Source organism: Barbatula barbatula (genome assembly GCF_947034865.1).
Source record: "Barbatula barbatula genome assembly, chromosome: 22".
Lineage (NCBI taxonomy): Eukaryota > Metazoa > Chordata > Actinopteri > Cypriniformes > Nemacheilidae > Barbatula > Barbatula barbatula.
In genome coordinates this window covers 7,802,942-7,815,001 of record NC_136785.1, presented here as the reverse complement: position 1 = coordinate 7,815,001, position 12,060 = coordinate 7,802,942, and the positions used below count along the sequence as shown (strand labels likewise).

At 35.6% G+C, this 12,060-nt stretch overlaps 2 protein-coding genes across 2 annotated transcripts; both read right to left on the bottom strand.

Moving 5' to 3' along the window:
* Positions 1 to 1,744: 1,744 nt before the first annotated feature.
* pold3 (polymerase (DNA-directed), delta 3, accessory subunit) lies at positions 1,745 to 9,337 on the bottom strand. The gene is made up of 12 exons (XM_079485829.1): positions 9,142 to 9,337; positions 8,801 to 8,856; positions 8,622 to 8,724; positions 8,383 to 8,422; positions 8,082 to 8,214; positions 7,759 to 8,011; positions 7,606 to 7,678; positions 7,340 to 7,514; positions 6,046 to 6,155; positions 5,660 to 5,745; positions 5,434 to 5,512; positions 1,745 to 3,373 (listed from the first exon to the last, which is right to left on the bottom strand). The coding sequence occupies exons 1-12, from the start codon at positions 9,196 to 9,198 to the stop codon at positions 3,168 to 3,170; spliced, it is 1,371 nt and encodes a 456-aa protein (XP_079341955.1). The 5' UTR covers positions 9,199 to 9,337; the 3' UTR covers positions 1,745 to 3,167.
* A 1,356-nt stretch (positions 9,338 to 10,693) lies between these two features.
* On the bottom strand, positions 10,694 to 11,141 carry defbl1 (defensin, beta-like 1; the record flags this gene model as incomplete). The annotated part of the gene is made up of 2 exons (XM_079487055.1): positions 10,694 to 10,821; positions 11,087 to 11,141. 2 exons carry the CDS (start codon positions 11,139 to 11,141, stop codon positions 10,694 to 10,696), a joined length of 183 nt encoding a protein of 60 aa, XP_079343181.1.
* Between the last annotated feature and the right edge of the window lie 919 nt (positions 11,142 to 12,060).

The window sequence follows — 12,060 nt, the reverse complement described above, 5'->3', positions numbered from 1 at the left end:
AAATAGTCAAACTGCTGCTACCGTGTTTTAAAAAGTCAGGGCATTGTCACATTTTCACAGTTTGATTTTTAATCAAACTTTCCAAATTGGTTTCCAAAATTCAGTTTGATTCAATATCAATCTATTTGAATATAAAAGTAGGTTCATAGAGTACATACTGATTAAAAATGTATAGCTTGAATGCACTGTAAGCCGCTTTGGATAGAAGTGTCTGAAAAATGCATAAATGTTAAAAACATTTACCTCAACTATATATGTAAAAACTATACAGGGAACCTGTCTTTACATTAGATTTATGCATTTGGCAGACGCTTTTATCCAAAGCTACTGACATTGCATCATACTATACATTTGTTTTTGAGTATGTGCAATCCCTGGAATCGAACCCATGACCTCGGTGTTGCTAGCGCCATGCCGAACCACTGAGCCACAGGACAGATACAGTCACAGACAGCTTTTTTCATTTACAATCAGACTTGAATATCAGCAATCAAAGTGAATAAAATGCAACATTTTAAAGCTCATGTCGAATCGACATTTCTTCCAGCAACCGCTGCTCAGCAAGGTGCTTTCCAGATTCACAGACTACAAGCAACTAATAGTAGTATAATATAATATATAGTAGGTAATATAATATAATTCACTCTGATGGCCGTGTTTGCTTTCATAGCTGATTAAGATGTTTATGAAAGCTCTAAATAAATGTGCCATCACAATACACGAGAAGTCTTCATTGTGCTGTTTTTCCCCTTTCCCTCATGGTTTTAGCCATTCATCTATCATCTGAGACTGAGCAGTCTATTGTGAACAATCCAGACATGCATCATCTTGTTCTGATCCATTCTGTGTGAGGAAAAACAATAGTAAAGTGGAAATACAAAATGCAGCTGACTGATGTTAATTAAGAAAGGTTTGTGTTGCACCCATATGATAATATTAATATCACTTAACTCCATAAGCAATGTTAATGCAAAATATAGTAAATATGAATTCAGAATATTTCCCAAAAGGCACTAAATAAGTGAGAACAGACTCGTCTTTGTCATGGATACCATTAATTACGTGTACGCCATATCAACACTAGATGGATGGTTGTCATATGGCTAATGTGACATGATGATGAAGAGAAGTGTTTTAGAAGTAATCAGTCTTTGTATTCATAAGACTGGTTCCATTCGGTAATCGGAAACAGACATGTTTTGACGCATGAAGACTGGTCCAGATGTGAGGTACCACACGCCCTAAAAATAGCCCGTAAGAACTAAAACCCTTAAGAGGTGATGCACTCTCTGCCTTTTCCAATCACGTCTTGCATATTTTCCTGTTTTGACAAAGAGCAGTGGTCTTTCGGATCAACGGCAGTATCACCCATTCAGATGACCATGCAAGAATCTGCTTTCAATAAATACACAATGATTTATTCTTTAAGAGCTTTGCATGAAAAGCAGGAGGGAACTCAGAGAAATAAATCTCTGCTGAATGTTTGAGTTATTGGCGTTTCATGTGTTGTTGGCATTCGTTTACAAAGCAAAACTCCTTCATGCCCATGAGGAAAATTCTCTCATTCTCACACTTAAGAGGGACCTTTAGAGATTCACTTTTTCTGTATTAATTGTTTGATACATAATAAAGTTTTATGGAGGTCTGTAAAACATTTTAAAAGAACCTTAAACGTTACAAACATATTGACTTAATGAACTCAAACACGTTGCAAGTTAACGTTAGAAAAGTTGTGATGGAGCTTCTTGTCATAGTTGAGCTTTAATTATTTAAAAACAAAATCTTTGCAACAAAAAGTATTACATCGGGATAATGTGAAAAGGGGGTCAAATATGTTACTAATCAAATGTGAATATTGTGTAAGAGCCAAAGGAACAGAAATAAATGATTTTTAAACCCATTGTCATATCTTTTTCAACATTACAAGATCCTGTTTTGTATGCAGAAAGCCAAAAAGCCCTAAAGGAAGCTTTTGTGAGATGTGTATTTTAAGTCTTTATGAAGGGAAAGCTGACATGCAGTACAATATATAAAAGCACTGGAGCATTGTCATATTTAATGGCTTTGCAGAATGCTCAAGGGCAGTTTGACATCAATAATGGGGCTTTACTTGATATATACTTAACTTGTATTATTATATTTTTACAATTCCAAATGATTTATTCCACCTGGGCTGAAAAGGCATACCACATCTGAGTAGCTATGAAAGCAGAATAAAACTGAAATCGTGCAATAGCCAAAGCATTAAATCAAGAGGATGGAGATAATGATAGGGAAAACTAAAGAGCTAATGGGGGAAGAAGGAAAGTTTTAATACTGTATTTAACTTGTGTTTTTATGACGGTTTTGAAACAGCAAACTTTAGAAGTTTATTTGGATTTGAACAAATTTTGTATTTTTTGTCTTTGCTGTATCATTTAAAAACATTGTGTAGAAACCAAATTGAAAATGTTACATTTCATGTTTCTTCTCACATTCAGCTGCACAAAGCTCTGACTCTAAATATAGCCACAGACCAAAGTTTAGATAAAGAGAGTTTGTTGGGGAATGATGGTTTGGCACAACATGCTCAATTTGCTCAAGTCTATGGCAGTGGATCAGAGGAGCTTGTACCGATTTTAAAATGCATGCCATTCCAACACAGTAAGTTTTGTTTTGATAAGTCAAAATATCCAGAATCAAGAATACGATTCCAAAAACTGATGTCATGCTGAAATACGATGCTCAGAGAAGAAAACAACAAATGTTTAACAAATAACCAAAAATTATAGGAGCCAATCAAGAATACAAAATTATTTTACAATGTTCCATATCAACCAATCATGTTTGAGATATATGAACAATGAATATTTATTTTATAAAGACAATACTACGGGGGAAAATTATTATAAATGTTGATTTGCCTAAATAGGCCTGACAATCTTCTGATCGTAATGTAACATGAATTGTCAAATAAGGCCGGTTTCCAGTAAGCACATTCAGCATCAACAGAGAAACACAGTCAAGTGTTGGTATGACTTCGGTAAAAAACATCTGTCAGCTCAGCATGTAAATGTAGAAGTGTTGATGTCTTTTATAGCTCTTATAACTCACATGGTTCATGTAAAACAACGCAGGTACATCACTGCAGACCACCAAGTGCTTTGAAGTTCATGAAAGGAAAAAAATCATTTCTTCTGGAAAAATCCCATGATGGACGGTTGCTTCGTTGTTTTGTTAGATGCTGCTGCAGGTTTCTTTTGGCTCTTTTCTTTTTTCTCATCCTCCTTTTTTCCAAATGACTTCTTGAGTGAGACCGAGTCTTTGACTTTACTGTTGAGTTCGGATTCTTCACTCTCAGAGTAAGACTCGCTTACATAACCTTTCTCAGTCACTAGAAAACAGAGACATTAGATTTTCAGAGAGCAATGGACAGTACAACAGTAACTAAGTAAAATGGTGTTCTGTAAAATACTTTCACACCCCATCAAGAACCCTGCGTTCAGCAAACGAGAGGAGCCTTGTAATGCCTTCTCATAAGGGCACTAAATCCCTTTCCCGCTCATTCTCCTTCACAACTTCTTCCTGATGGAACATTCTTCCCAATGCGGTCCGGTCAACCACATCTCTCACAACCCTCAAAAAACTACTTAAAACACACCTCTCTGCGAATACTTGACAGACAAATGAAAAAAACACTAACCCTATTCTCTCAATAGGTAGTGGTCTAGCTTTTGTTGAAACTAGTAACTTTTTATTAGCACCTATTGTACTATTGCTCTTTTATGACATATCGCTTATTGCTCCCCGAACTCTTTGTAAGTCGCTTTGGATAAAAGCGTCTGCTAAATGAAAAAATATATTCTTATGAATTAGAAGAATAGCCAAAATGGCAAAGACTCAGCCAATGATCAGCTCCAGGGTGATCAAAGAAAGTCTGATGTTACTTGTGAGTACTGTAAAAATTAGAAGACGCCTTCGTGAAGCCAAGCTATTGGCAAGAATTCCCCGTAAAAGACCCATTGTTGTTACAATTTACCAAAGAACAAATTGACTGCCCTAAAGAGAAATGGCGCAGTAATTTGTGTACTGATGATGAAAGCAAGATTGTTCTTATTGGGTCTAAGGACTATTTGTCAGACGACCCCAAACACTGTGAAGACAGTGAAGCATGGTGGCGCAAGCATCATGATATTGGGATGTTTCTCATACTATGGTGTTGGGCCTATTTATCGGATTCCAAGGATGATGGATCAGTTTGAGTACTTAAAGAGGTCATGTTGTCTTATGCTGAAGAGGGCATTTCAACAAGACAACACTGCAAAACATCAGCAAGCGAGCAACATCTTTGTTCCAGACCAACAAGATTAACGTTATGAAGTGGCCAGCCCAATCTCCAGAAAGAAAAACTTTTTGGGTGACATTAAAAACGCCGTTTCTGAGGCAAAACCAAGAAATGTAGAGGAATTGTGGTCTGTAGGGCAGCCGTCCTGGGCTTGAATACCTGTTTACAGGTGCCAGGAGTTGGTTGACTCCATGCAACACAGATGTGAAGCAGTTCTCAGAAACCTTGGCTATATAACTAAATATTAGTTCAGTGATTCACAAGAACGCTAAATCTTCAAGCATTTTTCATTTTATAAATTTATACTGTATATGTTTGACTTTGTAAAGAAAAATGCAGACACTGCTATTTTTTGAACAGCCTAACATTCTTAACAAACGTGATACTTTTTTCTTGATGTTAGAATGTGCACAACGCTATTATTTTGAACACAACTGTATGTCTGTGTACTGTGCATATTATGTTATATAAAACATACACATACATGCTTTAATTTTAGAGAAATATTTTAGATTTTCCTAAATATATACAGTATACACACACACACACATGTACGTGTATGTTCTGGTGTTTATAAATACTAAATTAATATGCACAGTTCACAGCCTTGAATTATGTAATCAAACTTTTATTCTGGATGCAATTAATCGTTTGACACCCCAGGTATAAATCAGGTTTTTTCAGGCATCTGGTTTAACTAGATTTATGCAATCTCTTTTGCAATTATTCATTGATAGAGGCAAGTCCATCAAGCATGGAAATAAAAACAATAAACAAAATTAAAATGTACCCCATAAATCCACATTAAAGAGTTACTGTGTTGTAATTTTGATGAACAAAATTCTGAGGAATGCGAAAAATTACAAGTACTTACTGTATGCCAAGTAGAAACATTAACAGTAATCAAGTCAAACATTCATTCACATGAAAGTCTCACTCTACTTCTTTGCTGTATGCAAGGCCATTTATTAACTAACATAAACACTTCATTTATAGTCATAATAATTTCTTTCAAACGTGATGAATTAGTCATGCCAAAAATGTTTGCGGACTCAGACAATATAAAATGATCCTCATGGGCTTTTTATTACAATCAAAGTGATGCTTACCAAAGTCTCCTTCTTCATCAACAAATGTAGTGGACTTTAAAACACGCCTCCTTTTCCTCCTCTTCACTTCTGAGCTCTCCTGAAAATGGCAGAAACACAAACAATTAACACCAACGGCTCAGCTTCAGGACATCTGCTTGATCGTGTTATTTCATTCGTTGTGGATAAATTGTACGCTGTATCGTGGCCGTGTTTGACTTGGAATGTTTATTAAAAAGATTCTTACTTCTTTGTGTGAAACATCCTCTCTTTTCACTTGCTTTTTGGGGCTGGGTGTCTGTACATTAAGCACAGGTGGAGAATCTGGCACAACTGGAAAAAGAGAATGAGCAGAGACATATTAAATAAATATATACAGTTCACAGATATACATATACAAAAGGAATAATAAAAGAACAGATACAAAAAAAGGATAATCAATGAATGTTGTCAATCAGCTTTTGTCTATTGTCTGAAACTATTTTAATATTCAGTTCTCTGCCCAAAGGGGAAACCCATTTCTTTGTTTTTCTTCATTTTGGGATGCAGAGAGCCTCATCTGGATTGTTTCAATTCTGCAAAGCAAGACTTTAGACTGTTGTCTTTCCCTTCGTTTCCTTGACTCCTCCCTACCCTCATCATCACTGCTGTCTGGTTGGGGCTTCTTTATCCTCCGTCTCTTTTTCTGCTGACTCTCCATGTTCTCATCATCGCTGTCCAGAACCTCTCGCCGCTTCGTTTTACTTAGAGGAAACAATCATGTACATCATCTTGTAATAAGTAAGAGTAATATACCACAAATAGAAAATCATCTAGAAAATTGTATTGAAAACGTGAAATGCATATTTAAAGGCCACATACCAGGGATGCTCATTTCGATACATTTCCCTAACCGAGAACCGACACTCATTATCCGAACATTAACAGTTAACCGATAAGATTTAAAAGAACATTGGAATTAAATAAAATTACATGCTGCATCTCATTTCGAAGGCGTCCTCCGGAGGTCACATTTGTCCACTGCTTACGCATGCGACAAAGAGGACGTAGACTTCGAAATGAGACACAGCTACAGTTGACAAAGGTGTGTGAAACGTTACAAATACAAAAATAAATTCTGATTTATTTTAACATACATACAAACAGCAGCATAACAACAGCACCTGCATTCACATTTGACATTTTCACGAACCTGCAGCGTTTTGGACAATGGACAAAAACTAAAATAATAGAAATCCAATGCATAATATAAACAGACAAGAAAATAACTTAAATAATTAATAAATTATGACAAAATGAAAACACAGAAGTTTATGTAAAGGATAAATTGATGGCTAGCAGAGAAATTCTCTTGCAGTAGCTCCGCTAATAGCTTTGCTGAGCTTCATTTCGCTTAGCAAGGCTGCCAGTGGCACTCCGTTTGGAGGAGTAAAGCCCTGACAAATGTGGCCTCAACAATCAGATGAATTACACTTGTCCAGTTTCATCAAGTGACTTGCGTGATCGGATTTAAATCGGAAATTTAAGTCTCTAAAACATTTCGGAGTGCATTTACACCTGGTCGCACGCCTCTGAACGCTCTATGAGTTAACACATGTTTAGCATATTTTTCTTTCACCATACAAAAAACAAAAAAAAGGATGATTCAAAAGTTATTTTTAAAACCTATTAAGAAATTATTTTATTATTACAAAAATATTATTTATATAAACATACCTTTTAAATTGTTTAACTGATAGTACTAAACGGTCAAAATTTTTACAATTGGTCAACGGTCAATTCGAGCATCCCTACCACATAGCAAAAAAATATTACTACTGATAATAATTCACCTTAGGCGTACTGTTTTCTGACTAATAATGACACTCATCAAAACATTTGAAACATAAAAGCTTTTTAAAATTGACGAAGCAGTTGTAAATCTTACTTGCGAGTGTCTTTGGATTCATTCTTCATGGACTTTGACACCTTGGTTTGTTCTTCCTTAATGCCACTTTCAGACTTGGGTGAATTCTGAGACTTTTGGCTCATGGTAGCAGATTCTGCCGTGCCTCCGTCTTTTTCTTCTTTGATGCTTTTGTTGGGCTTTTCATCCGCCTTTTCTAATCAACCCAAAAAATGTGTTTCAATTTTGTGGATTTCAGTTTTCTTCTGTGACTGGCAGTTTGGTTAAAAAAATCAAACAGTACTCACTCTGGGCAGACTTCCCAAAAAAGTTACTCATGGGGTTTGTTTTGGAGGTTGGTTTGGTTTTTGATGTTTCAACCTAAAACATATGCAACTATTAAATTATTCACACACAATCTTGTGTGTGATCTGCATTAAATAATGGAGAGGCATGCTTACTACAGAAGAATCATCTTTCTGCTCCGTTTTTACTTCCTTGCTGGATTCTTGGCTCTTAGAAGCGCTTTTGCTCGCAAACATTCCCATGATGCCTGTGGGCTGTTTAGCACTGGGTTTGGAGGTAGCTGAAGTGTTTTCATTCAAGTCAGGTTTACTGACTTCCTTCTGAGCTGGAGGGACTGAAGCAGACTCCCTCTGCTGAAGCTCTGCAGAAGACATGGGGACCGCTGCAGCACATCGTATAGCACTGTACCTGAAGGGGGAGAAAAGAATAAGCAGTTTGCAATTTTTTTTGCATTATAGGTTATATCATGACCACATACTTGTTGCAGTTTTTCATATTCTCCTTAAGAGCATCATAGTCTGTGCTGTAAAGTGGAGCACTATCCTTAAGCTCTGCTCTCTGAAGACTGTACACATGCACGCTGATGGTAATGTCCATCTTTGCTTTGACAGCTGTTCAGAGAAGAAGAAAATCAAAGCCAACTTGTACAAAGTATCAGTAGCAAAACATATTTTTTATTAATCTGAAGTCATCTATTGAAATATATGACCATAGTCTTATTTTAAGGGATTTAATACTAGAGGAAAATGTGAGATGAGATACAGAAACGTCAATCTTACCCTCAAGCTTGTCCTCGCGTACTACTGAGACTTTATGACACTAAAATACAACAGAAACTTTCTATCAGAAGTTTTCCTGTAACTCAACTGTTTTAACACTGCAAAGTTTAAGGGTTCAATTTCCAGGGAACGCACGAAGCAAATTATTTAAAGTGATTTACAGACATTCCTAATATAAAAGCCAATGTAATGCAAGGGAACATTTGTGTACATTATGTGCATTCAGTAATGATCCTTACCACGCTGCCCTTTTCAACACATTTGCCAGTTATGAGATAGGTGGCATGAAGAGGAAATCCTGAACTTTCCTTGCGTTTCTTCTCCAAGTAATGATACAGCATTCTGCGACAATATCACATGTTTAGAGACCAACACGACCAGCTAGACCTGAGTATATCACAGCTAGGACAGGACTTACTGTTTGGCCGTGTTCACGTGAACCCCAAGAGTTAAACTGAGCCATTTGTAGGTAACCTGAAGTATAAACGCAGACAGATTCATATGTTTAATCAATCAGCTTACAAACAGAGGTACCTCATCTACAAAACACAGAATAAGATGTTTTTTTCCGCTCGAATTTCCTAAATAAGCCGGCAAACGTTTATGTTTTGTAAATCTACATTAGCTATACGAGTAGCATAATCATTTTAGGCAATGATTCAGCGCAAACAAGCACTCAACAACCCCGTGAAAGATATTTAATCAGGCATCTAACTTTTGCAAATGTTAATAAAATTGGCATCATAAAGAGCAACTTACGATCTTATTTTGATCATTAATGAATTCGTCAATATTGTCCAGATACAGGTCATCCATATCGGCAATGCCTGCAGCTTCTACTACACGCTTGTTATTGAACTTCACCAAACGCGGGAACCGCTGGGGAACTCTATTTACTTCCGGTCACGTGGGATAGAGCGTCAGCAGTGGGAGGGCCTACGTGTCACAAGAAGACGTCTGAAACTTGACATTACCTGTGAATTTAGTGGGCAGGTAAAATAAACGATTTTACTTTTTTACCATTGTATCTATTCAAGAACATGTTGATCAAAATGAGAAGATTATATCAGTGGGAAATTTGACAGTATGGTAGAAATTGGTGTATTTTGTTATTTGGAAAATAACAATTTAGGAAGTAAAGAACAGTACAGTTATTTATTGTATAAGTTAACCGCAAATGGCATATATACATATACATATATACATAAAACTAAGTGGCCCTTATGTAAACCAACTTCATATTTCAATAAGGATTTTAAAATAGCCGATATATTAAAACATTGAAACAAATGAATAACAAAAACCTCTGAAAACAAGTAATGGTTTAAAAGCACTTTACTTTATGTAAAGTTAAATTAGCACTACAGTAGATTAGCACTTATTCTATATGGCAAGTGACCTTAAATGTATAGAACATCTCATTTATCTGTTTTCATGATGTCCCGTTCCTAATATTTTATTTGATATTTAATATTATATATTTAAGACATACTCTTTTTAGAGATGATAACCATAAAACAGTTGGCTAACAAACAAACATTTATGTAGATAGGCCTACATTTTTATTTTATTTTCAACATGAAATGATTAATCTCTATTACTGTGAAACTAAATTTAACTAGTTCAGTTTTCAGCGACTGGTTTAAACTGGTTTTAATTCCTACAAAAATAGGATCTTTTTGACAATTTGCTTAGTTATTTACTTAATTCATTCTTATTTTAACTTAACTTTAGTTATCATCATGTTAATTTCCAAAGCTAACCCAATGAAATATCAACCACAAAAAAACCTTTCCAGAATGCAGTTCACATGACAAACACATGAGGGTTTTATTGAGAAGTCTTCAACAATCATGGTTTAAGAGTTGGGTTTTTACACATTCACAAATACAAAAAAAGGTTGTGAGTTTATTATTCCATCAGTGCTTTTATAACGTACACACATTTTTGTTGTTTACAGACTGTTGATTAGAGCCTAGAGACAACTGTTCCATTTCAAATATGTGATCCTAAGGGCAAGATCCCTTCTCAGGCATCTGACACATCTCTCCATGCATTATCCAAAATCAAATATTTAGGCATGTGTTGAATTAAAGAACAGACAGAAACCGATCACAAAAAAGATTGAATTCACATGGTTGAATCTGCTGTCATTTCTCATAGAAAATGTGACACGCAGCATCTGGAAAGAAACAAACAAGCAGCATTATATTTTTTAATTGTTTATTTGATGTGTAGGAAATGTATCAGAATCTTGCTGTGTTGTTTATGTATTAACATTATGGATCATGCGTGTTATAAATTTTGGAACTTACTGGAACCCTGTGCCACAGCCGAATGGTCCAAAGTAGAGTTCTGAAGGCAGACATTTTCCTTGTCTGCAGACTCCGCTGAGGCTAGCACAGCCCCAGGGAAACGACACGGCCTCATTCACTTTGCCTTTGATAAAAAATTAATGTTTTAGCTCCAAAAATATCAAAACTGAAAGATGAAAACAATCTGCAAAATCAGCTAAACTTAATTTGGGAAACACCCAAATATTGCTGTTTTGTCCTTTGTAATTACAAAATATTACCTTCACTTAAACATCTTCATATCATTGCTCATTTTTGGCCTAGGAATGTGATCTGAAATATCAGGTTCACACAAGCACAAAATACCTAAAAGTTTCAAAAAGCTTTTTTTTTAATGCAAGCAAACTTACTGTGCACTGCAAAGATGACCAGGAGAACTAGCACAAGCATACACTGAGGTTTCATGGTGGTTTTCGGTTTTCTGGGATGATCGTATTCCAAAGTTGTCACAGCATTCTGGTCAGGCTGGGTCTTATTTTACAAGTGACTCTGGAAGGAGGAGTGACTCAATTAAAGTCACTCCAAACAGATTTCAAATCAAAATTGAATCATTCAGAAGAATGAATGAACACATTGTTCTTAATTGTATTTAGTGAAAGTATGTAACTAGAGGAGGCATTCACTGCACCATCACGCTGATGTAAATGATTAACGTAAATGAAAAGATCATCTGATTTAAAACACATGCTTATCCCGATGGCCTGGCCATATTTAGGTGTTTCAGCAATCTTCTTCTATTTGTTTTGTAAAATAAATTTATTTTCTAATCTTTATATTTCAAAATAAAGTATTCAGAGTGCGATGAGTAGGGAGAAATTGTGCGCTAATAAGTGTCACAAAATTTCTAACAGCGAAAAGCCAAACTGCACCTTTAAGGGGCGGATTCCCAGACAGGGCTTAAACCTATTTCCAGACTAACTTAAATGTTAACGGTGTATTTTTGTAAAGTCTGTGTCTTTAAATTATTTTCTAATATAACTAAAGCCTAGTCCTGGTTTAAGATAATCTCTGTTCAGGAAACCGCAACTACAGTATGAGTTTTGTTTAATGCACACACACTGATCCAAAACATAAAAAAGTATTTGTATTTGTGTTTGTTTTGCTTGCACTGCATTTGGGAAATCAAACCCTGTTCTGAAAACCCTGTTTTATGAGGTGTTGCAAGAGCATCTTGCAAATTAAACTTTTCACCTTGAGTTTCTCTGATGTGAAAACTACAGCAAATATTTTTGGATCTGCTACATTTTCTTTATTTGTTTAATCTCAATGATCAGCACAGTCTGTTTATTTGCATTAAAGATTACCACTGTATAGTGATCATCCT

Coding starts and splice junctions, on each gene's coding strand:
- pold3 (XM_079485829.1), bottom strand. CDS start 9,198: ATGGATGACCTGTATCTGGACAATATTGACGAATTCATTAATGATCAA. Junction 8,215..8,382: donor ACGCGAGGACAAGCTTGAGG/GTAAGATTGACG, acceptor TTCTCTGAACAG/CTGTCAAAGCAAAGATGGAC. Junction 7,679..7,758: donor AGAAAGATGATTCTTCTGTA/GTAAGCATGCCT, acceptor CATATGTTTTAG/GTTGAAACATCAAAAACCAA.